Source organism: Capricornis sumatraensis, chromosome 6 (genome assembly GCF_032405125.1).
Source record: "Capricornis sumatraensis isolate serow.1 chromosome 6, serow.2, whole genome shotgun sequence".
In the NCBI taxonomy this organism is placed as follows: Eukaryota; Metazoa; Chordata; class Mammalia; order Artiodactyla; family Bovidae; genus Capricornis; species Capricornis sumatraensis.
Window position 1 is genome coordinate 33,433,352 of NC_091074.1, and position 27,383 is coordinate 33,460,734.

Sequence of the window (27,383 nt, forward strand, 5' to 3'; positions counted from 1 at the left end):
CAAGAACATGGTGGCTTAGATGTGATTTCTACCCAAGGATACCTAAAGTTCTTAGGAGCACATAAAGGAAGGGGCTGTATCCTAGATGCTTAGCAAATACATCCTGGAATGATGGCTTGAGAAGAAGTCCTTTTGTAAATGATTGTTTAGGAACCTGCAGTTTTAACTTGGACGCCTTCATGGACATGAAACCATGAGCCATTAGGAATGCACCATCCATCAAGTAGTTCCAGAAACTGATGCTGGGTAACTGGGGATACATGTTGCTTGGAAAAGTAGGTTTAGAGGCCTAAGGCTCCTCTAGGAAGGGGTCCTGTGATCCTGTGGCTGTGTTTCCACATCCACACCCACGCTTTTCCAGAACATTTCAGAGAATATGTCGTAATTTTGCAACTCCTTAACTGGCCGTCTCCAAGGAGCTGTGGGAGTTTCTGACTCAATTATTAGGTTTTTGCAATCCAGTTGCTAGGTAAAATTTAACCATCATTAATGACTCTTCTGGCTAATTGTTTTGTTTTTGAGCATTAAGTATAGCCTGATGAAAAACTTACTACCAAAAGCTTTTTCTGCCACAAGTAATATTCATCTGAGAGAATACAGAGCAATACAAGAAAAGATGAGCTATAATCCTCCTATAAATGATACGTATAATTAACATTTTGGTGTGTGTTTGCGTGCCCAGGTCGCTCAGTAGTTGGACTCTTTCCAACCCCATGGACTGTAGCCTGCCTGTCTCCTCTGTCCATGGGATTTCCCAGGCAAGAATACTGGAGCAGGTTGCCATTTCCTTTTCCAGGGCGTCTTCCCCACCCAGGGATCAAACCCAAGTCTTCTACAAAGCCTGCATTGGCAGGCAGGCATATTTTCCTCTTAAATCCTCTTACTTTAATAAACTTTCATTGAATAGATATCATATAGTTGTATGAGAAAGGTTTCCTTTCTCCTTTTATTTCAACTTAGGGCTAGCTATGATGTTTTTCTTTTTTCTTCACAGAAATACTCTGTCATCTGTGTTTTTCAAAAACATTTGACCACGAATTATTTTTATTCAGTCTTGTTGGCAAGCTTGAGGGTTCTAGATATCTGTAGTCCTTATCTTCTGTATAAACACACATAGAGCTATGAGGTTTTTTTATGTAAATATATTCTGTTAACTACAGATTGAGGAGATAATAAATTAGTTTGCTTTGCTTATTTAAATTCACATTCTGTCAAATGGTATTCTTTTTACTTACATTTTCTGAGGAAATTTGAGTGGAAGAGGAATAAAAAAACCAAGATGTCTTATATGTATGACATTCAATTTATTTTAAAAAATAGCTCTGTATTACCTACGTACATATATTTCCAAGATTATATATTATGACCTGTAAAGCCAGCCTGAAGCTCCTTAACCTAGGGAGTGGGGACAGTTTTTGAGTCCATATTCCATTACCTTCTTTTTCTATCTAATCAAAATATAAGAGATCAGTGTAAGAGTTTAGGGTGGGTGGCAGTAGCTAGCTGATCTGTATTTCAGTTTCAGAAAAATGGCCTTCTGTTTCTTCTCCTGGTCTTTCCTGGTGGCTCGGCTGGTAAAGAATCCGCCTGCAATGTGGGAGACCTGGGTTCGATCCCTGGGTTGGGAAGATCCCCTGGAGAAGGGAATGGCTACCCACTCCAGTATTCTGGCCTGGAGAATTCCATAGATTATTCTATGGGATCGGAAAGAGTCGGACACGACTGAGCGACTTTCACTTTCACTTCTTCTTGGACTGTAGACTAGAGTGATTTCAGTTTGCTAAAGCCAGAAACGAAAATTTCCAGAGTGGCTGCAGTCCGTGGGGGCTAAAGAGTCGGACACGACTGAGCGACTTCACTTTCACTTTTCACTGTCATGCATTGGAGAAGGAAATGGCAACCCACTCCAGTGTTCTTGCCTGGAGAATCCCAGGGACGGGGGAGCCTGGTGGGCTGCCATCTATGGGGTCATACAGAGTTGGACACGACTGAAGCGACTTAGCAGCAGCAGCAGCAGAGTATTGGAAAAGTAATGTTGCTACCACAGATGTGATTATCATCAGCGTAACTTTGGGTCACATGTCTATTTTCCTTTTTTTAAATTTCAGTATTCTAACATGTAAAGATCATCAAAGACAGATTGTTTTGTTACTATTATTATTTTTTTACAAATCTGTTAAAATAATATCGGGACTATTCCTATCAGTGTGGCCTTAAATTTTTGAAGATCATTTCTGAATCCTTGATGGACTTTGTAACATTTCTAGTAATGTAGCTGTGCATGTCGGCTGAACTGTGGATCATGATATATCCTGTCTTTACTCAGTGAAGCTTTTTGGATTTTTCCGTAAAGAAATATTAAATGAAATGCAGAACTTTGATTAATTGGCTCGGATAAAAGAAATGACCCATACATGGCTGACAACATGGATCCTGATCTTGCAGGTTTCATTCTGCAGCTCAGAAAGTGTCAGGATTCTGGAAATGGCAGTGGCCCTGGCTGGTAAAGCCATGTTTCCCACAATTTCCTCAGTTGTTTGTTGAGTCTTTAAGGACTGCTCATGTTGGTTCTGTCAAAAGCCAACCTAGGAAAAACATCTTTGCCAAATCTAATTCTAGAACTGGAATGTGGAGTTTGACCCTAAATATAGTAGCTGTCACTCCCAAACTTTTGGCTCAGTCATCTTTCCAAAATTAGCATATGTAAACAAAACACAAAACCACCCCTTTCCTACCCTTACTTCCCTCCTTGCTCTCGACCAATAGAGAACTCAAAGAAAGGGAAGGATCAGGCATTTTTACAAAGATGAAGCCAGGCCCAGAGAACCACTTTCCAAGGGGAGCTGGCCCCACATCTTTCGCCTTCAACAAAACTAATGAAGGAGTCACCCCAGGGGAAGGTGCTTGGTTGAAGACCTGTACCCCAAGCTATTGCACATAGACCCACTGGATCAGATAATCAGTAGGATTTCTTCCTATACTAAAGTTCTAGAGTTGGGACTTTCCTGGTGGTCCAGTGGTTAAGACTCTGGGCTCCCACTGCAGGCAGCACAGGTTCAGTCCCTGGCTGGGGAACTAAGATCCTACCTCTAGTGCAGTGAGGCCAAACAATATAAATGAATAAATAAAAAAACATTCTAAAGTTATTTTTAAAATTAAAAAATAAAATTCTAGGTATATCATCTGGACTTGATGATCCAAAGTTAAAATGGCCTATGATTCTTAATTCCTGAGAAAGAGCAAAAGAGAAGTAAACATTTTATCCACAGGCTTGCTGTTCTTTGGGAACTGCTCAAGCCTGAGAACTGACACGTAGATAGTATATGGAAGTGTGTATGTGTATTGGGGGCAGACTTTCATAATTTCACATAGCCTGCTTTCCCATTTACCAAGAACAATTCCTTTCTAGTCCCTTAAAGAAATGCCCCGATCGCTCTTTCATTTTTCTTTTCCTTGTTTCTTTCTTACTATCTCATTCCCTCTTGTTCTTTATTTTAATATTCATGCAACAAACACTGGAGACATTTACACATTTATCCTTCAGAGATAGCATGATATAGTCACACGGTTGTAGACAGGATCTATGACTTAATTCTATTGCTTGCAAACTATAGTAACCTTGGACAAGTGACTCTGAATCAGAGCACAGAATAGGAACAGCATGTCCTTCCTATTCTACATGAGAACATATTTTGTAAATTGTTTTAAAAAATAGATTTTTATTAACTTGTAAATACCCCTAGGAGAGGGCACTAAATAAGTTAGTCTTTAGCATTTAGGTTTGAATACATTTATAAAATGCATTTGAGGGAACTTCCCTGGTCCAGTGGCTAAGACTCCACGTTCCCAATGCAGTGGGCCTAGGTTTGATCCCTGGGCAGAACTAGATCTCATGTGCAGCAATTAAGAGTTCATTTGATGCAACTAAAGATCCTGCATGCTGCAATGAAGATCAAAGATCCCTTGGGTTGCAATGAAGAACCCAAGCAGCCAAATAAATAAATAATAAATAAAAATAAAAACTAAAAAAAAAAAATGCATTTGAATTTTTAGTTGAGAGCATAGGCTTGTTAGGATTGGAGTGTGTGTTGGGGAGGATACTACAGAAAGGAGACTCCAAGCACCCAGGGAAAGGAGGATTCTTTAAGGAGGAGAAAAGGGGTTCAAAGAGTAGGTGGGGGGCCCACAGAAAATAATTCACCTGCTTTTATTTTCCTGTGGTCAAGCTCTGACTGTTCCTGACCTGAATACACTGTGGATCATGGCCTCCAAGCAGAGCTACTTAGGTTAACAAGGACAGAGGGCACTCATCTTGCAAACCAAACTGCCATGCTCTCGAAACTCCCAAACTGTATGTTCTTGGGGTTATTAGGCCTTGAGTTTGGGAACTGACTTTCTTTGACTGAGATAGTTGAGTGACTTTCTCAGTGACTTAGCATGTGTGTGTGTGTGTGTATATATATATATATATATATATATATATATATATATACATATATTTGTTGTTTAGCTGCTCAGTCATGTCTGATTCTTTGTGACCCCTGGACTGTAGCCTGCCAGGCGTCTCTGTCCATCACCAACTCCCAGAGGTTACTCAAACTCATGTCTATTGAATCAGTGATGCCATCCAACTATCTCATCCTCTGTCATCCCCTTCTCCTCCCGCCTTCAATCTTTCCCAGCATCAGGGTCTTTTCAGATGAGTCAGTTCTTTACATCAGGTGGCCAAAGTATTGGAGTTTCAGCTTCAGCATCAGTCCTTCCAATGAATATTCAGGACTGATCTCCTTTAGGATTGATGGGTTGGATCTCCTTGCAGTCCAGGAGACTCTCAAGAGTCTTCTCCAACACCACAGTTCAAAAGCATCAATTCTGTAGTGGTCAGCTTTCCTTATAGGCAGCTAAGGGAGAGGTGAAAGATAGGTGAATCTTCTGAGTATTTTGATTCTTAAAAATAATCAGGCAAAAAAAAAAAATCAGCCTAAATCAGTCCTCATGCCAAATAAACACGTTTTGGTGTAGCAAATTTTGCTCCCCTACTGTAGATTTTTTAAGTTCTTGGGACTTCCCTGGCGGTCCAGCGGTTAAGATTCTGCACATCTACTGCAGAGGGCAGGGGTTCCATCACTGGTCTGATCGGGCAACTAAGATCCCACAGGCTGTGAGGTGAAGCCAAAAAAAAAAATTCTCAAAGCAGAAATTCTAACTGTATGAGGTGACGGATATATCAACTAACCTTCCTGTGGTAATTCTTTTTCAGTATATACATATAAAAAATCACTACATTGTATACTTTAAGCTTAAACAATGTTATATGTTTATAGTATCTCAGTAAAGTTGAAAACAAAAAAGTTGGGATTCTGAATTCAATGTTTTTTCCCCACTCAATGTTTTTTCCCCACGGTATCATGCTGTATACAAAAGAGGTTATTGTAAATGATAAGCTCCAGCACTGGCACCTTATCCCCATATAATAGATTACTATCTTAGAAACCATTTCTTCATTTGTGGGGAATCACTGAGTTTCTCCTAATATAAGCATTAATTACCTGATATAATGATAAAATAAAAGCAAGAAGCTTCATCTTAATTTGTTTGCCTTAATATTATTTTTTCAACTTATTTAAAATGTATTCTTCCTGTATTTTACGCAATTTGTAAGGCAATTTATGTCCTTTGTGTGTGGTGGGGAGTAAACTGGATATAAATACAAAAGAGAAAGTAAGCTATATTCTAAATTAATTAATTATATTCACTTAAAGAGAATAAGAATGCATGAAATTGTGACATCCCAGGATAATTTTCATTTATAAAATCTCAAACCTATAAGGAGATACAAGATGGAGGGGAAAATAAGTTAGATGAGAAATAGACTTTAAATTTGATCAACTTTCTTGCTTTTTCTTGAGTTACCTATATAAAAGAGAAAAGGGAAGGGACCCTGGCAGGCTAAAAGATGTGAAGTTCAGTCGGGCAGGAGGAGGAGGGTGGTCTGTTTGGAAACCAACTCAAGATGAAGTCCATGTGTAAAAGGAATTGTGTTTTCCACCCAAAGGTACTTGGAGGAGAATAAAAGATGGTGGAGTATCAAGTTCAGGGGTGAGTAAGAAGGTAGATTAATTGGGTCATCCAAGTAACTCTTCCTGCTGGTGACCAGATTGCATGGGGTTTGAATTGTTCAAAATAGAAATCATCTGGCTTCATGACTCATTACTTGTGACCCACTATCTTTGTCTCTGGGCTATGAGAAAGGTTTGCTTAGTTGCTCAGTCACGTCTGACTCTTTGCAACCCCATGGACTGTAGCCTGCCAGGCTTCTCTGTTCATGGGGATTCTCTAGGCAATAATACTAGAGTGGGTTTCTGTTCCTTTCTCCAGGGGATCGTCCCAACCCGGGGATTGAACCCAGGTCTCCTGCATTGTAGGTGGATTCTTCACCGTCTGAGCCACTAGGGAAGCCGCAATGAGAAAGGTAGTTTTATCTAATTTCAAGCTCAAGTATAAAGAAGAAATGAACAGAATAATATTTCCCCTGTGTTTGGATGAGGCTGCCTTGTGACAAGGGAATAGGAAAAAGCACCTGTCTGGGCTGACATGTTTATTGAAGGACATAATAAAGCTATAAACGAGGTAAGGTATTGTTAGTTTTTGGACAGCTGAAAGAAACACTAGATGTCATCTAACTCCTACATCTTACAGGCATTGAGGGTCAAGCGTATTTACTGCCTAAGCACACACATCAAGTAATGATAAAGTGTCAGTTCTACAGTCAGACATACCTGGTTTGAGAGCCAGTTCTACTGCTCGCTAGTTAATAATCTTGGGCTGAGGAGGGCCTCACAGTTGTAAAGAGCTGAGTAGTACAGAGAAGTAGAGCTTGCCAGACGGGCAACCACTGCAGGCAGAGGGAACGAGGGTTTGTCCAGAGAGAGAGAGGTCTGTGAGGAAGAGAGTGCAGCATGGAGTGGAGGATACAGGTGGCCGGAAGAGCATACAGTGCCTTTGAGGGAGGGAAGAAAAACCATTAGCGTGGGGAAGGAGGCATTTGCCCCATTTCTGGAAAAGGAAACTTCAAGGCAGATTTCACTTTTCTTCTTCTTTTTTTTTTTTTACTATTATTTTGTATCATTAATACACCCAGGTTGAGTTGCCGCTGCTGCTGCTGTTGTCACTTCAGTCGTGTCCGACTCTGTGCAACCCCATAGATGGCAGCCCACCAGGCTCCCCCATCCCTGGGATTTTCCAGGCAAGAACACTGGAGTGGGTTGCCATTTCCTTCTCTAATACATTAAAGTACAAACTGTAAGAAATGTGTCTCCTTCAGCAAAGTCTCTCGTACTTTCTAGTCTAGGGGAAAAAAAAAAAAAAGATTAGGTGGGATCTAATCCACCTAATTGCTGGTTTCCTCGAGCCCCTTCAGCCTCCCCTATGAGGAGGAAAATAAAATAATTTTTTATTATTAAAAAATAAATATTTTATATTTAAAAATAAAATTAAAAAGAGATGGAGGCATATGTAGGTGAAAGGGCAAAAGTTTTCTGTTGCAAAATAAGAGCTCAGACTAGTGAGAAGTTAAAAAACGAACTGAAAAAAACACCTCACCATCATCACACAGATTTCTGCTGTTTTTACATCAGGATGGGGATAGATTAACAAGAGGAACACTAAACATCTGCTTAGCACACCAACAAAAATGGAACAGCAAAAAGAAAAGAAAAAGGTAAGTTGAGCGCTTAAAGCAGTGAAAGAGGAGAGTGAAAAAGTTGGCTTAAAAGTCAACATTCAGAAAACTAAGATCATGGCATCTGGTCCCATCACTTCATAGCAAATAGATGGGGAAACAGTGGGAACAGTGAGAGACTTTATTTTGGGGGGCTCAAAAATCACTGCAGATGGTGATTGCAGCCATGAAATTAAAAGATGCTTGCTCCTTGGAAGAAAAGTTATGACCAACCTAGACAGCATATTAAAAAGCAGAGACATTACTTTGCCAACAAAGGTCTGTCTAGTCAAAGTTATAGTTTTTCCAGTAGTCATGTATGGATGTGAGAGTTGGACTATAAAGAAAGCAGAGCACCAAAGAACTGATGCTTTTGAACTGTGGTGTTGGAGAAGACTCTTGAAAGCCCCTTGGACATCAAGGCAGTCCATCCTAAAGGAGATCAGTCCTGAATATTCATTGGAAGGACTGATGCTAAAGGTGAAACTCCAATCCTTTGGCCACCTGATTCGAAGAACTGACTCATTTGAAGAGTCTGATGCTGGGAAAGATTGAAGGCAGGAGGAGAAGGGGACAACAGAGGATGAGATGGCTGGATGGCATCACTGACTCAATGGACATGAGTTTAAGTAAACTCCAGGAGTGATGATGGACAGGGAGGCCTGGTGTGCTGCAGTCCATGGGGTCACAAAGAGTCGGACAAGACTGAGCGACTGAACTGAACTGAACTGACTGAAGCATTGAAAATGTCAATGGGCGGGGGTGGGGAAGGGGGGGGTGGAGAAGAGGGACATAAAAATCTTGGACTTCCTAACAGTTATTTCATGGTAGTAGTGTATTTTGTTTTGAATGACCTGGTGTGTGTAGGAGGGGAAAGAAGACACAATATTTAGTTTTTCTTGCTGGGGGCCTCTAGATGTCTACAGTCCTGTATGAGGGATACATTTTTCCCATGGGTCGGTTTGGAACTTTAAATATGCACAGTATCTCTGTATCTGCAACCTCAGTTAAGTAATTAAGGTAAATGCCTTTGAGTGTTTCCCACAGTTCAAACTGTGCAGCTTGACAAACACAGCCTGCCTCCAGGCTCCTGCCTACTCACCAGCTGCCTCCTCTTGCCCTAGATTCCAGAAGCCGAGGAGGAGGACCTGACCCCACCTCTCCCTCGCACCTCCCACCTCTCCTTTCTCCTTTATCTTCCCTGGGAAAGAGCTGGGAGGCTGAGGCCTCCGGCGATGTCAGCAGATAACCAGCCCACTCACACCGGGAAAGGTCCAGAGAACCCCCTAACCCGGCTTGGGGCAGTTGCACACTCACATCATGATTCAAGTCCTTCCCTTTTACACAAGGAAACACCAGGACTCAGACGCTGAACATTTGTTTCTTAAAAAAAAAAAAAGAAAATAAAAAGGTAAAGTACTCCCCCAAACAAAAACAACAGCAAAAACAAAAAAAAAGAGCCCTTATCTCTCAACTTAAAAAAAAAAAAAGCCGTTTCGGGGGACTGACATTCAAGAGGGAGGGGGCTTGTGTGTACATATGACCTATTCTGTGAGAGTTGGACTGTTAAGAAATCTAAGCGCCGAAGAACTGATGCTTTTGAACTGTGGTGTTGGAGAAGACTCTTGAGAGTCCCTTGGACTGCAAGGAGATCCAACCAGTCCATTCTGAAGGAGATCAACTCTGGGTGTTCTTTGGAAGGAATGATGCTAAAGCTGAAACTCCAGTACTTTGGCCACCTGATGCGAAGAACTGACTCATTGGAAAAGACTCTGATGCTGGGAGGGATTGGGAACAGGAGGAGAAGGCGACGACGGAGGATGAGATGGCTGGATGGCATCACGGACTTGATGGACGTGAGTCTGAGTGAACTCCGGGAGTTGGTGATGGACAGGGAGGCCTGGCGTGCTGAGATTCATGGGGTCGCAAAGAGTCGGACACGACTGAGCGACTGAACTGAACTGAACTGATGGCCGATTCATGTTGATGTAGGGCAGAAACCAGCCCAATATTGTAAAGCAATCATCCTTTAATTAAAAACAAACAAAAAGCTATTTGCATAGTAAACTTAGGCAGCTATCAGACCGCAGTGATTTGGGTTTTAGTCTTGCTGGAAGAGTATATTCTCAAGGCCTTTTTGGAAATTCCAATTCAACTTTAGACAGATGTTGAAGAAACTGACTTTAAAGTAAAAAGAGCAACACGATAGCCCTCTCAACAGGTCCGTCATCCTTTAGAATTTCACAACACTTTGGAAGTTATTTGTTTGCTATAAATAGCAGTCCAAACGCCATTGTTTCCATTTTTAAAGACAATTCTATTCCCAGAACTGGTGGAAATTAACAGGTTAGTTACAGTGAGTCCCTCGCGGCAACTCCTCTGCTGCCTTTTGGTGGCTGAGTCGTTCAGTAGTGTCCGACTCTTTGTGCCATAGACTGTAGCCCGCCAGGATCCTCTGTCCATGGGATTCTCCAGGCAAGAACACTGGAGTGGGTTGCCATTTCCTTCTCCAGGGCATCTTCCCGACCCAGGGATTGAACCCTCATCTTCTGAATTAGAGGCGGATTCTTTACCGCTGAGCCTCCGGGGCCCCACTTCCTTTTACGAAACTACAAAGCCAGCGTGGGCACCCGCCGCATTTTTGCACGGGGATCCCTAGCAACTCTTGATCCACGCAGGGCCGCCCGCTACGCCCCGGCCGAGGGCCGGGGGTCACGTGGCACGGGGGCGGGGCGGGTATATATTCCGGCGCGCGGGTCGGTGAGCTGTGAACGCCGCACAGACTCGCCGGACCTCTGTCCTTTGGCATCTGCAGGCTGGTGGGTGCGCGCCCCTCTGCGGTCCCTGTGGCTTGGCCAACGCGGGCTTCGGGCCGGACGCTCGCCTCGCGGCGGTTTCGGGGCCCGGGCTGGGAAGGGGCGGTGTCTGGGCCCTGCGTTTCCACCCTCCCTTTTGTTCCTTGATCGAGGCTTGCTTTTCTGCTCGCTTCCCTGGTGCGTTTGTAGCTTCTTGGTTGGGTTGGGGCTAGCAGTTTCCAATCGACCCCAGAGGACATTAGTTAAAAGGAAACGCCTGAGAAAATCGTCTTAAAGATGAATTTTGTGGGGTACGCGGACGGGCTATTGATAACTGGCGCCTGATTTCCGCCTTCGGCGTGGTTCTCATTTCTTGTTAAATTGGAACTCTCGGCCGCAGAGTGGCTCCGAAGGGGTTGGTTCTTGCCTTCCCAGCCCTGCTGCTTACCAGTGAGGCTGTTTTGTGTAGGTGTGGGCCGTTGGGGACACCAAAGTGACATTTAAAAACTCCCTGAAAAGTTTCTTGATCCTTGGAGCACCTCCTTATCCCCTGTGCTTAATGTCCCTTGAACTTGTTTCGGTTCTTTGGCAGGAAAAGTTTGACTCCCCGCACCCCCACCCCAAAGTGCTCCATCTTGATCGGCCTGACTGCCCAAGATACCTTCTCCTTGAAATATCTCCCTAGTTTTTACATGCATGTTACCTGGTTAGCATTTTTGTGGATAGATGTTTTTCTTCAAAAGGTGTTTCTAATGTCCTGGTGGGGAAGGCATTGAATTGAACTTTTCAAGTTGGTGTATTGTACCCGTGAGCTTTGAAGCCTTCTTTCAGGACTTGTTTTCTCAGGGGAGACCTCTGAGAGTCAGAGGGTGGGAGCAGTTCAGACTCCACTGACTGTATCTTGAATTTTGCTCACTTGAAACCTGGGGTTGGAGAATTAATCTGGGAATCTTGTCACAGTGTTCTGAAATAAGCCTCTCTTCTGCAGATTTCTTCTTTCTCCAGCAAGAAAGATGGCATCTGTTGCAGCTGAACCACAACTGGTATGATTTATAAATAGACGGACGATTCTTAATTCCTTTCCCCACCAGCCATGTTTTGTAGACGTTAACTCCTCCCTCCCTCTTGGTTACAGAGTGTGGTGACCAGGGTGGCCAACCTCCCCTTGGTGAGCTCCACGTATGATCTGGTGTCCTCGGCTTACCTCAGTACAAAGGATCAGCATCCTTACTTGAAGTCTCTGTGTGAGATGGCAGAGAAGGGCATGAAGACCATCACTTCTGTGGCTGTGACCAGCGCGCTGCCAATCATCCAAAAGTTAGAGCCACAAAGTGAGTGTTCATTTTGGCCTCAAAATTTAGTCCCATGTAGTCACTGCGACTGAGCCCAAAGCTGGTTTGAATAATGAAGGCTAGCCTTACGCCCTGAGCTTTCATCAGTCAGGGAATCCTCAGCCTTTCCTGAGACACATACTGCCTTTTCTGAGAACTGCCAGGTGATGCTCATTGTTATAGAAGGCTTGCTTCAGAGCAACAAACAGCAAATATGATATTAAAAAAAAAAGAAATTCCCCAGAGATGTTTCTTTGTTGGCAAGTGAGATCAAACGGGGAATCAGTGAGTAAACTGAAATAACTGACTTCCTTGGGACTACACAGTATACATGAACTGCTTTAAAAATAAATCAGTGTACAAATTGCCCACTTAAAGTGTACCATTCAGTGGCTTTTAGTATATTCACAGTGTTGTTTAGGCATCACCATGATCAGTTTTAGAACACTGTCATCTCTCCAGAAAGAAACCTCATTCCACTTTCTATTTGGGATGAGGAAGAAGTACTGGAAATGAGAGTGGTAATGGTTGCACAATATTATGAATGAGCAATATTGTGAGTCCCAGTGAATTGTACACCTAAAAATAGTTTAAATGGTGAAGTTTGTTTTGTATATTTTACCATGTTTTTTTAAAAAAAGAGAAACCTTATTCTCAATCACTCCACCAACCGCCCCCCCTTCCCCAACCTTAGGCAACTACTATTTTCTCTTTATAGATTTGCATATCCTAGACATGTAATATGAATGGAGTCATAAAACATGTGGTCCTTTGTGACTGGCTAGTTTTCACTTAGCATAATGTTTCCAAATTTCATCCAAATTGTAGCATCATCTCAGTATTTCATTTCTTTTGAAAATGGAATAATTTAATATTCTGTTGTGTGGATATATCATTTTCATTCATCAGTTGATGTTTGGGTTGCTTCTAGCTTTTGCCTATCATGAGCAATGAATGCTAATGCAAACCCTTGTACACAGGTTTTTGTGTGGACATATGTTCTTTCATATATATACCTAGGAGTGGCATTTTCCGTTTCTCCACATTTATTATCTGCTTTGGAATAACGGGTTAAATCATTCTCACAAATTATTACATCATGGACTTTTAGGATTATGGAGAGCCTTTTAGAAATCAGCTTTCCAACTCTGCTGCTCTGCAAATGTTGGGTGTCGGTGGGGGAGCTTGGACTAAACTCTGGGTCTCGTTAGGGAGATCTAGGGTGCTGTTAGCACACTGTTTCCTGGTGATGACCCCAAATATACTGCCACCTACTGAATTAAGTGTAGGCAGAGATTAGACTCGGAGAAGGCGATGGCACCCCATTCCAGTACTCTTGCCTGGAAAATCCCATGGACGGAGGGCCTGGTGGGCTGCAGTCCATGGGGTCTCGAAGAGTTGGACACGACTGAGCGACTTCACTTTCACTTTCATGCATTGGATAGGAAATGGCAACCCACTCCAGTGTTCTTGCCTGGAGAATCCCAGGGACGGGGGAGCCTGGTGGGCTGCTGTCTATGGGGTCACACAGAGTTGGACATGACTGAAGCGACTTAGCAGCAGCAGCAGCAGCAGAGATTAGACTAACATGGAAATGCTAATTTTGAGGGTTTTCAGATACCTCATTCCCTGAATGAGGATTCGGGTGAAGCCTGGTTTCTTTTAACCTTAGAGGACAACTGATGAGGAAGAGGCTTCCTGGCCACCTTCCTTGTTGGCTTGTCACTGCCTCAGCTTGCTGCTCCCCTACCCCCACCACAGACACACATCCTTCTTTCCCTGTCAGTAGAAGGAAGCTGCTGGAAACCTCGCAAGGATCTCCTTTCTGAACTGGAGAAACCAGACAAAAGTATTGTGTGGTAAATTAAAATAAATATTTTTTGCTGTTTTTCCATAGTAAGAATAAAGGTTCAAGTTATGTGTTCACTCTTACCAGACTATTAACATTTTCACCATTTGTGATTCTTCTAGTTGCTGTTGCCAATACCTATGCCTGTAAGGGGCTAGACAGGATTGAGGAGAAGCTGCCTATTCTGAATCAGCCAACAAATCAGGTGAGCTTGGGACAAGAGTGCTGAGGCTTGCCACCTCACATTTTTTAAGTTTTATCTATTTAATACAGACTGTTGGAGGCCACAAACAGGCAGTACTTATTTGTTCCAGCCTTGAATATATTTTTGAAAGAGTAATGACCACTCTCTTACTTCCTGAACTGTTATCAGGTTGTCTTAAGAAGCAGAGATGAGGTATCCACCTTTGGGCCAGACTTTAGTCTGATCTCTGTTAAATTTGTGGCTTCATCTCTGCAGGTGAAATTGCTTCCTTAAATCACTGAGTCTTATGTGGTATTGGATAAATGCAGAGGTGGTGAATAGAACCTTTTCTTACTTGGTATCTGAGAGCACAGCCAGTAGACTGGGGAACTGGTACATCTGCCTGTGTGTCAGCCTGGGGCGGTGTGCATGATACCTGTGTCTCTGCTTGCAGGCATGTATGAGGGGCTCAGTAGAAGCATGTCAATGGAAAATGCCACTTTTCTCTAGAGTCCCACTTGTGCCTCACTACAGGTTCATCTAGTTTAAAACAGAAAGAAAAAAACTTCGACAAGTTTTTTATCCATTTCCCTCTTTTGGTCTTCTGACAACCTTTGAGTGGTGGCAGGTAGGGCATTTATACCTGTTAAGAAAATTGAGGCTCATCAACTCTCAGTTACTTGTCCAAGACCCACAACTAGAAAGTAAAAGGGCCAGACTCATCCTTTAACTCTTCAACTGTGCTGCCTTAGTTAAGACCTTTCTATAGGTATCTATGCCCATGTTTCTCACCAGTCAGATGGCCTGCTTTTTTTCCCCATAGGTTGTGGCCAATGCCAAAGGGGCTATGACTGGGGCAAAAGATGCTGTGACGACGACTGTGACGGGGGCCAAGGATTCTGTGACCAGCACAATCACTGGGGTGGTGGACAGGACCAAGGGAGCTGTGACTGGGAGTGTGGAGAAGACCAAGTCTGTGGTCAGTGGCAGCATTAACACCGTCCTAGGAAGTTGGATGATGCAGCTGATGAGCAGTGGAGTAGAAAATGCACTCACCAAATCGGAGCTGCTGGTCGACCAGTACCTCCCTCTTACTAAGGATGAACTAGGTAATTGGATTTTTGCCTTGAAATAATGTTTTGTATCTTTCCTTTTTTGCCATGCCATGCAGCTTATGGGATTTCAGTTCCCTGACCAAGAATTGAACCCGGGCCACGGCAGTGAAAGTCCAGAACCCTAACTACTAGGCCACCAAGGAACTTCTTCCAGTGTTTTGTATCTTAGAGCAATTTTTCTAAACAGCTTCATTGAGATATACTTTTTTATGCCAAAAAAATTCACCTGTTTTCCTTCTACATTTTTGGTTGCATGAGCCTCACCATGATCCAGATGTAGAATATTTTTGTCATCCCCAAAGATAAAAGTTCTGTCACCCCCAAAGAGTAAAGCTCATGATCTCTCATGCCTGTTGACAGTCAGTCTCCATTCCCCCATCCCACCCCCACTGTCCGCATGTGTGGGTTCTCAGTTGCTCAGTTGTGTCCAGTGCTTTGCGACCCCATGGGCTGTAGCCCATTAGGTTCCTCTGTCAATGGGATTTTCCAGGCAAGAATACTGGAGTGGGTTGCCCTTCCCTTCTCCAGGGAATCTTCCCAAGCCAGGGATCAAACCCAGGTCTTCTGCATTGCAGGCGGATTCTTTTGTACATAGTAACTTTTGAAACTTCCAGAGAAATTAACCTAAAGAAATACTTTCTACAAATGGATTGCCCTTTGTGGGCTACTGTCTGGGATTATTAAATATTTAGTGCTTACTGTGTGCCAGGGAAGACACTCTGGTGGGAAGAGACCTGTGTCGATGACATGTCACAGTGACGTGTTTTGGGTTGCCAAGCCCAACAGCAGATAGGAGCCATCTTGGGCAAAGGGGTGGATAATTACCAGATGGGTGGGTAGAATCAACGAAGACAAGATCCAAGTTAAGAGTTTAGGCCTTGTCACTTAGAGCACTTAGAGCTGTGATCCCTAAGGCTTCCATTTTTTTCCCCCCTTCTTTAAAACTTTAGAAAAAGAAGCCAAAAAAGTGGAAGGATTTGATATGGTTCAGAAGCCGAGTTACTATGTTAGACTGGGATCTCTATCCACCAAGCTGCGCTCACGGGCCTACCAGCAGGCCCTCTGCAGGATTGAAGAAGCTAAGCAAAGAGGCCAGGAAACCATTTCTCAGCTCCATTCCACCTTCAACCTGGTGAGTACAACTTCATTTAAAGGTAGCTGAAGTGAGTTCATTTATCTCTGGGATTAGGATAAACGAAATCATAAAATCCAGGAATTTTAATCTTACCTTATGAACAAGCCAGTAGAAAAATGGGCCAAGAGTATATAGAAAACTCACAGAAAAGGAAGTATGTAATTAGCTGAATACATGAAGCGGTGTTAATCTTACTCTGAGTGGTCAGATCACTGATTTCCTTTCCTGTCTGGTGGCATTTGCAAAGCTAGATTCTGTGGGCGATGGTGTAGAGGAGAAGTGTACCTGTGTTTTTGCACTTCTGGAGGATTCAAGGGCAAGAGGAAAGTTAAAGAGACACACCTGTGCCTGGAGCAGCTTTTCTTCTAGAAATGTATATTCATTCAGAGTTGCAAAAGAGTGTAAACAGTGCACAGCAACTAATAGACTGATTACATTGATGCATCACGAAAGACTGCTGAGTAGCCTTGAAGGATTGCCAAGTTATAGAAGAGCATGCATCGTTCAGCCGTTAGAAACCAGTTTACTCTTGGAAGGGGAAGCAGGTGGCTGGCAGCAGGGAAGAGGAAGTTTAAGTTCCTTTCTCTTTCATTATATTATATACATGCTAAATTTCAGTTGCCTTCAGTTGCCATACCTGTGTTAAACCAGAGGGAAATTGGAGATAGTGGTTTAATAAATAAGAGGCAGTAAAGTCCTATGGCTGCTTGGCTGACTTATACATATTGATAACGAGTAACAATGCTCTTGGGCTTCTCTGGTGGCTCAGATGGGAAAGAATCTGTTTGCAATGCAGGAGACTCAGGTTCAGTCTCTGGGTTGGGAATATCCCCTGGAGTAGGGAATGGCACGGAGAAGGCAATGGCACCCCACCCAGTACTCTTGCCTGGAAAATCCCATGGACAGAGGAGTCTGGTGGGCTGCTGTCCATGGGGTTGCTAAGAGTCGGACATGACTGAGCGACTTCACTTTCACTTTTCACTTTCATGCACTGGAGAAGGAAATGGCAACCCACTCCAGTGTTCTTGCCTGGAGAATCCCAGGGACGGGGGAGCCTGGTGGGCTCCTGTCTATGGGATCGCACAGAATCGGACATGACTGAAGCGACTTAGCAGCAGCAGCAGCAGGGAATGGCAACCTACTCTAGTATTCTTGCCTAGAGAATCCCATGGACAGAGGAACCTAGCAGGCTACAGTCCACCGGGTCCCAAATAATCTGACACGTAATCCGACATGATTGAGCAACTAACACAGGGCAGAACAGAACAGTGCTATCTCTGATACGCTATCAGAGATATGCTATCAGAGATATCTCCTTAAATACCAAGAATTTCTGTAAGAATTGATGATGGCTGGTTTACATCATAGACCTGAGAACAGGCTAATATGAATATCTATTAATAGTTGGTTCTTTGTCTTCTTCCAACATGTTCTAGATTGAACTTGCCAGGAAGAATGTGCATAATGCCAACCAGAAGATTCAGGATGCACAGGATAAGCTCTATCTGTCCTGGCTGGAGTGGAAGAGAAGCATCGGCTACGATGATACAGATGAATCCCACTGTGCTGAGGTGAGACAACTGGGACAGAGTCATCCACTACAGACTGTGTAGAAATTCTTACCAGGTATCTCAGTGTTCTTATTATTCCTCTTAGAATATTCTTCTCTAGCAAAAGTTGAACAATACAGGATACATTAGTTGCTTGTTATATGATAGAAGCAAAAATGGGCAGTGACTTTAACAACTTACAGATAGGTATATTGCCCCAGTCAGGACACAGCTACCTGAGAAACAGGCATTTCCCACATAAAAGGGACAAGCTAAGTGAATACAGGTATCTTTACTGCCATAGTGGGTTTTTTTGGATAGTATAAATAGAGTTGCTATGAGAATGCTTTGTAGGAAGGGTACTAACTCAACCTTGGAGTGAGGATGGGTGAGTCAGATGGTTTGCTGGAAGAGATGAGTGGTCAGTTGAGACCTAAGGAGTGAATAAACTAGGTGAAAGGGCATTAAAGGGGTGAATGTTCCAGACAGAAGAAATATCATATTGTAGTCCTAGAAAGTGGTTCTTTATCTTCCAAAAGCTAATATACACTTGCCCTTGAAAGTAACATTCATCATTTGTTTATATCATGTCTCACTTGAAGAAAGAACATTCTGGTTGCCCTATTAATGTGGAGGGTATTTTCCTTCTGTCCAGTCTCCCCTGTTATGTTCCTTCTGCTTAAGACCATGAACTTTGAAGACTCAGCAGTAGTTCAAATCCCAGCTCAGCCATTTTCCAGCTGTTTTCTGGGGCATAGCTTATGTTCTGCCTGTGCTGCACCTAGTCACTCAGTCGTGTCCAACTCTGCGACCTCACGGACTGTAGCCCACCAGGCTCCTCTGTCCATGGGGATTCTCCAGGCAAGAGTACTGAAGTTGCCATGCCCTCCTCCAGTTTCCAACCCAGGGATCGAACCCAGGTCTCCCGCATTGCTGGCATATTCTTTACCATCTGAGCCACAAGGGAAACCCAAGAATACTGGAGTGGGTAGCCTCTCCCTTCTCCAGGGGATCTTCCCCACCCAGGAATCGAACCAGAGTCTCCTGCATTGCAGGCAGATTCTTTACCAGTTAAGCTACCTGGGAAGCTGTATGTTCTGCCTATGAAATGTGAAATAATACTGCCACACTCAGGGATGTTGTGAGAATTTTAAAAAGTTAAAGAATCCACATGTGTGGTGTACGTATCCCAGCTGAATGTACGTGAACTAAGTCACACATACCACTGTTGAATCCACAGCTCATTCTTAAACTTGTCTTACTTGCAGCACATTGAATCACGTACTCTTGCTATTGCCCGGAACCTGACTCAGCAGCTCCAGACCACGTGCCACACCCTCCTGTCCAACATCCAGGGGTTACCGCAGAACATTCAAGATCAGGCCAACCACTTGGGAGTGATGGCTGGTGACATCTACTCTGTGTTTCGCAATGCTGCCTCCTTTAAAGAAGTGTCTGATGGCCTCCTCGCTTCCAGCAAGGGGCAGCTGCAGAAAATGAAGGAGTCTTTAGATGATGTGATGGATTATCTTGTTAACAACACACCCCTCAACTGGCTGGTAGGTCCCTTTTATCCGCAGGTGACCGAGTCTGAGAGTGCTCAGGCCCCAGGTACAGCCAGGAGGCCTGGCAGGCGGAGTAGAAAACACCCTAAACCTGTCCCTGTCAGCAATGCACAGGGCAGCCAGCCAGATGACAGCTCCTCTTGAGCTGACACACCTGCTAGACAGCTGTGAAGTAGGCAGGCAGCTAATGAGGCAAAAAGGTCTCCACTTCAGTCATTTCCAACTGGCATAAGAGCTATAAAGTTTCTGCATTAGTGCATAAGTTCTGTTACTTGAAAGAAAGTGAAAGTGAAGTCGCTCAGTCGTGTCCGACTCTTTGCGACCCCATGGACTGTAGCCTACCAGGCTCCTCCCTCCATGGGATTCTCCAGGCAAGAGTACTGGAGTGGGTTGCCATTTCCTTCTCCAGGGGATCTTCCTGACCCAGGGATCGAACCCTGGTCTCCTGCATTCCAGGCAGACACTTCAACCTCTGAGCCACCAGGGAAGTCTGTTACTTAATTGGCTGAAAAGAAAAGAATAATAGAGTGGTCAGAGCCTGTCTAGAAGTCGCACATGTTTCAGGGCGTTTATGGCCTCATTCTTTTGCTATTTACTGTTGCTGTCTGTACTGAATAAAAACACCTTCCTGTAGGCTGCTGTATGAATTGGGGTCTGCTCTGAGCAGGCCTCAACTCTGGTTTGTCTCACAATGCATGCTTGTGTACCCTGGGTTTTCTATTTTTTCATAAAGAAGTGCCTCCTTTGAATTCAATAAAATTCACTGCAGAATAGATCGGTTTTATGCTATGTGTTACATGTGCTTTTTGTGTGGCATTCTTCGAACTGCTTCGCCTCCTTGACAGGGTTTTTAATACATATGAATTCAAATGGCCTGGGGGCAGGGGGCAGTTGGTATAAACATTGGAAGACTAATGTTAAAAATGGAATGTTTCATAACAAAAGCTAATGTTCCTTTAAGAATGGTATTAGGTGGTGGTGGTGGTTCCTTTCATTTGACTGTTTACTGGACCCCTGAAAGCGTGTTTTTAATCCAGTAGAAGGAGGTACATAAGTACCTGACTGCTTTGCTGAAAAGAAATCAGCTGAGAGGGAGCGCATGAGTGAGTGACTGCATCAGTCTCATGTAAAAGTAGCAGCATTTCTTGCTAAGGGGCCATCTCACATGTGAGGAATGAGATTGTTCAGTGTCCAGTCCCAGCTGGACTTAATGTACCATGTTGTCACTTTGGTAGAAAGGCACTAACCTCAGTGGTGGGTGAGGTACCTTTAGAAGACCACATGAAGATAATTAGAAAAAGGAAGACTTCGAACCCCCTGTAGAAAGGAGTTCCTACTACCTGCTGCCTAGGGTGATCAGGCTTCTATAGTGTGGGTTGATTATGTAGGAAACATAGACCTCCTCATAACAAAGCTGCAGTATGCCAAACTTTTTCAAAAAAAGCCAATCTTAGAACTTGTGAAATAGAGCTAAATACTGAAGGCCTGACCTGCCCTTCAGCAGAACCGAAGTCTAAGTCGAAACTTGTCTCCTTTTTCTGCCCTGCTTTGCCCTGTCTCCCCATGAAAACAAGGAAGCAGCATATAGCTTTACGTGCACTTACGTGAATGAGCTCTCAAACCTTACTAAGTCAGAGAACTAATTTTTTCCCCTTGAGGTAGCTCCGGGAGTCCACAGACATGTGAGCTCAGTTGGAGGGGCTCCCTGAGATACTTGAAGTGGAGCTTCTGGTTTCTGGAAAAGTGGACTGGCATGATTGATGGGCTTCCAGGGTGGAGCCAATCCATGCCCTCGCCTGCCTGTCCCTAGTGAGTGGCTTTTCTAGAGAATCTACCTCTTAAATTTTTTTTTCTTTTTTTAGTCCAAATTGGACAGGACCCTGCTATCATTTGCCTCAGAACTCCAAGGGTGGTATTTTATGGCTGATTGTGATTGGTCGGAAAGTTCATATATTGGAAAGTTCATATACTACAGCTGTACACAGGCTTCCTTATATGGAAGGTAAAGTTTCTGGTTCCCCTTTGTAAGAGTAATAGTACCTACTGAATTGCCTATGAAAAGGAGACAGATCTCAAAGCTGTTCTGAGTGAGCAAGACAGAGTATAAAGCAGACTTCTGTTAGCTTCTGGAAGAACACCACCAACTTTGCTTTTCCCATGAGCACACTGACATGGTTTTGTCTGACTTTGTGTCTCAAGTTTGTGCCTACATGCATGTCATTTTGTTGTCTACATGTCTCAAAATGCATGGTGTCCTTGCTTTATTATCGGATAAACTAGCAGTTTTAGTTTAACAGACCTTTCCCCAAGGAGGACAATTATTTTGAGGGGAAAAAAACTGACTAAGCCTAGATGGTACAGAAAAGCCCAAATGAACATTTTGGCCAACCCAGTATCTTCTCCCATTCAACAGGTTGCTTTTTAATTTTGTTGAAAGTTTCCTTCACTATGCAAAAGCTTCTTAGTTTGATTTGGTCCCCATTTGTTTACTTTTGCTTTTGTTGTCATTGCCTAAAGAGACAGATCAAAGAAAGTAAGTAATACTAAGACTGATGTCAAGGAAACATAGGCATGTGTGTTAGTCACTCAGTCGTGTCTGACTCCTTGTGACCCACGGAGGCTCCTCCATCGTGGAATTCTCCAGACAAGAATACTGGAGTGGGTTGCCATTTCCTTCTTCAGGGGACCTTCCCTACCCAGGGATCAAACCTGGGTCTCCTGCATTGCAGGCAGACTCTTTACATCTGAGCCACAATTATTTTCTATTTCAAAATCAGTCTGTTTTCCTGACTCTGTGTCATGTTTATGAGCACTGCTTGTACATACATGATTACCAGCAAGTAAAATTCCCCCAGATGCTGTTTTTATTTCTGTAGTAGCCCCACCTGCAGTGCCACCTTCTGGAAAATTATCTGAGTAAATACCAAGGAAGTTTGTGAATGAGTGCTGCCCTCTTATGGTTGTATGGTGAACAACCTGCAAAAATGATGTCACTCCCTGGAACCCTGGCACAGTCACTTGGTTTTCTTGAATGTCTTTGCAGGGAGGGACTGTTATTATCTCATTTGTTTCATAATAAGCATATTATTCTGAGTTTGGTCCCAGAATGCCTGATGGGCAAGAGTCTCCTCATATTCCTTCCAAACTATAGTTTTTTATGTCAGTGAAAAGGAATTTATTTTATAAATCTGCAAAGTGATTTCTCTTGTGCCACATTTCTGAAAACCTTATGAAGATGGCCAAGCACAACCACTACATTCTTTCTTCTTTTAATTAAAAAAATTTTTGGCTGCTCCATATGTCATGTGGCATCTTAGTTCCCTGACTAGGAATCAAACCTGAGCCGCCTGCATTGGAAGCACAGTGTCTTAGCCACTGGACCACCAGGGCAGTCCCAACCACCACATTTTAAATTAAACTCACCAAATAAACTTGATAGACTATGGCTACCTCTTTACTCCCCCACCCTTTTCTTTCCCAAGCCCACCAAATAGGTTTTGGTGATGGTCAAAACTAATGAAAATTAGATACTCTGACTCATTCTGGATATATGGAAGGTGAATTATTCATATGGTTCTCCCAAACATCTCACGGACTAGAGGCCCCGTTTTTGGTGGTGGTGGAGGTTTTTTTCCTAACCCACAAGTGTGGAACCTCCAATCTTCTGCAAAGAACTCTACCTTAGGCCAGTAGTTCCTGATCGGCAGGTGACTTTAGAGGTTTATGTGTGTGACAGGGTGGTATTTAAGAAACTAAAGAGAATTAAAGCTACTATTTATTGAGTACCTTTTACAAGCTAGGCCCATACAATCTTTATTCCTCACTTGGCACACAATCAATTAGGAATTTTCCTCACTTGACAGGTGAGAAAACTGAGACTGAAAAGAGACAAGTGGCAGAGTAGGGACTTAGTCCAATGTGTTACTGATGTCAAAGTGCTTGTGTTTTCTGTTTTAGCAGTCTAGCCTCTGATAGGAGAAAACTCCTGCTTGCTTAGGACTCAAAAAAATCCCTCTCTATTTTCTTATGTTGTAGCTTCCTGTTCTATTCTACATTTATTAAAACTACTGGTAGTGGATATTAAAATATACATTTAATAGAAATAGATCGGAAGAGAGAGCTGAGCAAGGTACATCTTTTAACTTAAAAAGAATAAAATTGCAATTGTTGACTTGCCTGGCTGATTCCCTGCATCAGTTTATCAGTATTGTCATCAGTGTATCAGTGTTGTTGGCTTTTGTGGGTGTCAGGTTGGGTATAATCTTTGCAAAGTGAAAATTCATGAAGATCTGGAGTGTAGTTTGATCTTCCCAAACAGCCTCAGGAATAAATAGTGGAAGTCTTTTTACCTCAGTCTTGGACTGTCCTCTGAGCACCTGGGTTTTTAGGGAAAAGTGCAGTAAGGGCCACAGACAGCCAGGTAAGAGACCCAATAAAAAGAAAGATTCTCTCTTCATGTATTTTTTTAAAACTACTTTAAAAAATATTGTGGCAAAATATACATAACATAGGGCTTCCCAGGTGGTGGTGGTGGTAAAGAACCTGCCCGCCAATGCATAAGATATAAAAGACTTGAGTTCAATTGCTGGGTCAGGAAGATCCCCTGGAAGAGGGCATGGCAACCCACTCCAGTATTCTTGCCTGCACAATTCCATGGACAGAGGACCCTGGTGGGCTAAAGAGTCTATTGGATTGCACAGAGTCGGACACAACTGAAGTGACTTAGCACACATGCATACATACCATCGAGTTTACCATCTTAGCTCTTCTTAAGTGTACAGTTCATTGGTATTGAGTACATTTTCAGTGTTCTGCAGCATCACCACTACCCATTTCCAGAACTATATCATTATCCCAAGCATAAAGGTTGAACCTATTAAGCGCTAACTCCTCATTCTCCCATCTGTTTTTTGATGGGTTTTTGTTGTTGTTAGTTATTTTGTCTCCGTTAGATAATCAGCTAGATTTTTTTCCTCTACTATCAAGATTTAGCCTTTAGTAACTTATTATACCTTTTCTGTTTCTAGTCATCTGTTAGTTAAGAAATACTACTTTGCTTATCATCACTGTATGTAAAGTAAGAGTTAATTGAACTCCTTATCCCTAAAAGCCTTCTCTATGCAGACAAGAGCTAGGGCTTTGTGATGGCTGTTTCAACTATTCAAAACCTTTTGCTTCTTCAGTTCCTAGACATTTTCCAAACTGTTTATAGTATTGGAAATCAGAACATGGAAAAGTGGAGTATTATTGTTTTTAGGAGAATAATAGATGAATAACCAGAAATGCTTCATAGCTTGTAATTTCAAAAGCTTTCATTTCATATGTTCTACCACTAGTTGGTTTCCTTGTAAAGAGATGTTTCTTAGTTATAATATGAATGAATTGTGGGGATAAGACTATAAACATCTTCAAGAAAGCATAGTTTTCGAGAAAGTAAAGTTCATGTATTAATTTGTGTTTCTAAGAGCTCACCTGGAATTGACCACTCATTTCTTTAGTGTTTGGTTTAATATCCAAGATTTTTTTTTTTTTTTACAGGCACTTGATTTCAGTATCACAGACTTCACATCTGAGACTGATGAAATTCCAGATATTATAGCTTTGGAAGAGGAGGATGGACCAAATCATTCTCATGCTAATGGCCCTGAGCCTTCTCAGGGCAAAATATTGAATAACTAACAAGAAAAATCTCCATTTGCTGAATACACAGTTTGTGTCACATTAAACTTCATGTTTGCTTGTGTTCATTCCTGTGGCTTTAGGGATTAATTGTTAGGGGTTCATCTCTTTTTTTGACTACTTGGTCTTAATTGTAATGAAACCCTGATTGACCCAATCTTTTGTAACAGATTCTAGTTCTGCATTATATATTATTTTATATAATTCTTCAAAGTTTAATAATCAAAATGCCTATAATAAAAAATGGGCTCTTGAATCAGTGTTTTTTTTTTTTTTCAAACTGATATATTGGACTGTTTTCTTTTCCTCTTCGAATTTATTACTGTTTCTTCCGCTAACAGCACCTTTGTTTCTTTTGGCGTGGGGGAGAAGGGGTTGTCTCAGTGGGTCTGTTAGTCAAGGATTGTTTTGTTTTCTCTGGCCTGGGGGTAGGCATATGACTAAAAACAGGTCAAATGAGAGGAACCATATCATGATGGGTAAAGGTTCAGACTCTGGGTTCTAATCTTGGCCCTGTCACTTATTAGCTATATGACCTTAAACTTAGTTTTTCTGTACCTCAAGTTCCTTATCTGTAAGGATAATTGTAGGTTTATTATGAAGCATAAACATTTGGAAAATCTTAGAGCAATGCCTGGCACAGAACAGCATTACATAAGTATTAGTTAAGAAAATTGTACAAACAATGGTTAGCGCAGTATTGAGGAACATCCCTACTGTCTAGATTGTAATTCTGAAATACCTTTTCCCACTAGAGAAAGCAGTACGTCTTGAAGAAATGGCTGATTCCAGGTCTGGGGCAGGAAATGTACAAAATGAGCCTTGACCTTCTTGCTATTTCAGGTAGAAAAGAAGCTGATTTGAAGAAGTTCCCATTGACTAAAGATGGAACAATCTGAACTTCAATAAGAATAATTACAGTAGATTGAAGATTTGATGCTGTTCACATTTGATGGGATTCAAAATATCATTATATACACACACACACAACCTAATAACCTAATTGGTCACTTTAGGGGGATGATAGCAAACCAACTCATTATCTTGAAAACTGGTAAATAAAATGAAAGAATCAAGAGTTTATCCTTCTTTATGTCTTCACTCCTAGGTAAACAAATAGTAAATGAGGGAAAACGTCTCTCATAAAAGTATTCCTATTCCCTCTGACAAATGAAAAAGAAATTGGTATCTTAGTTGGGACTGCTATTACCAATTACCTTAGACTAAGTGGTTGAAACAACAAATATTTGTTTCCCACAGTTCTGGAGGCTGGAAGTCTGAGATAAGGGTGCAGCAGAGTCAGGTTTTGGTGAAGGCCCTTCTGGGTTGCAGAGAGTTGGCTTCTCAGTGTATCACCATGTAGTGGGAAGAGCAGAGACAGGAAGCAAACCCTCTTGTAGTTCCATTCATGAGGGCTTTACCCTTATGACTGCATCTAACCCTAATTGCATCGCAAAGACCCAACCTTCTAATACTATCACATTGAGCAACAGGGTTTCAACCTACAAATTTTTGGCAGGGGGACACAAACATTCAGCCTGTAACAAACGGTAAATTAGAATTTCAACATTTTGCAATCATTTGTGAATTATGGATCTAGGCACTTAGCATTAATGCCTGTCAATGGTATAAACAGATATTGCATACTTTCTGATGAAGAAGCCTACACCAACCATCATCTAGTGTTACCAAAGGCATCATACATGAGTCTGGTCAATCCTCTGGAGCCAGGTGTCAATTTGAAGGGAATACAGAGGACAGGGACGGTGGGACATGTTGAACTGTATCATGAGGATGCAATCAGTGAAATCCAGACCAGGGAAAATTATTCAGGTCAAGTAGCCCTGGTTCTTCAACAGATTACTTGTAAGAAAAAGGGGAGGGGAAATGAAAAAAACTGCAATTATATTATTGAAAACAGGGATTTTCCTGGGTGTTCAGTAGCTAGGACTCCATGCTTCCTAATGCAGAGAGCCTGGGTTCTATTCCTGGTCAGGGAACTAGATCTTACATGCTGCAACTGAGACCAGGTGCAGCCAAAGTATTAAAAATAAAAGGACTTGCAAAATTTTAAAAAAAATTGTATTATTAAAAACAAACAAAAGGATACCTACATCCCAACTTTCAGTAGCCAGAACATGGAGGCAACCTAAATGTCCATTTACAGGGGAGTGGATAAAGAAGACGTAGTACATATATACAATGGAATATTACTCAGCCATGAAAAAGAACAATATAATGCCATTTGCAGCAACATGGATGGACCTAGAGATGTGAAGTAAGTCAGATGCAAATACCATATGATATCACTTATATATGGAATCTAAAAAAAAGAGTACAAATGACCTTTTTTACAGAACAGAAGTAGACTCACAGATGTAGAAAACAAACATAGTTACCAGGGGATAAGGGAGGGGAGGAATAAACTGGGAGATTGGGATTGAAATATACACACTATTA

The 27,383-nt window shown here is 42.4% G+C and overlaps 1 protein-coding gene across 3 annotated transcripts; it reads left to right on the forward strand.

The window, feature by feature from the left end:
- Positions 1-10,496: 10,496 nt before the first annotated feature.
- PLIN2 (perilipin 2) lies at positions 10,497-25,067 on the forward strand. Of its 3 annotated transcripts, XM_068974140.1 has the most exons (9): positions 10,497-10,539; positions 11,504-11,558; positions 11,651-11,846; positions 13,818-13,900; positions 14,703-14,988; positions 15,945-16,126; positions 17,566-17,700; positions 18,948-19,238; positions 24,783-25,067. In XM_068974140.1, the coding sequence occupies exons 2-9, from the start codon at positions 11,529-11,531 to the stop codon at positions 24,921-24,923; spliced, it is 1,344 nt and encodes a 447-aa protein (XP_068830241.1). In that variant the 5' UTR covers positions 10,497-10,539; positions 11,504-11,528; the 3' UTR covers positions 24,924-25,067. The 3 variants fall into 3 exon arrangements, with proteins under 3 accessions (XP_068830241.1, XP_068830239.1, XP_068830240.1); XM_068974138.1 differs by lacking the exon at positions 24,783-25,067 and having other exon boundaries at positions 18,948-19,971; XM_068974139.1 differs by lacking the exon at positions 24,783-25,067 and having other exon boundaries at positions 10,517-10,543; positions 18,948-19,971.
- Positions 25,068-27,383: the final 2,316 nt, after the last annotated feature.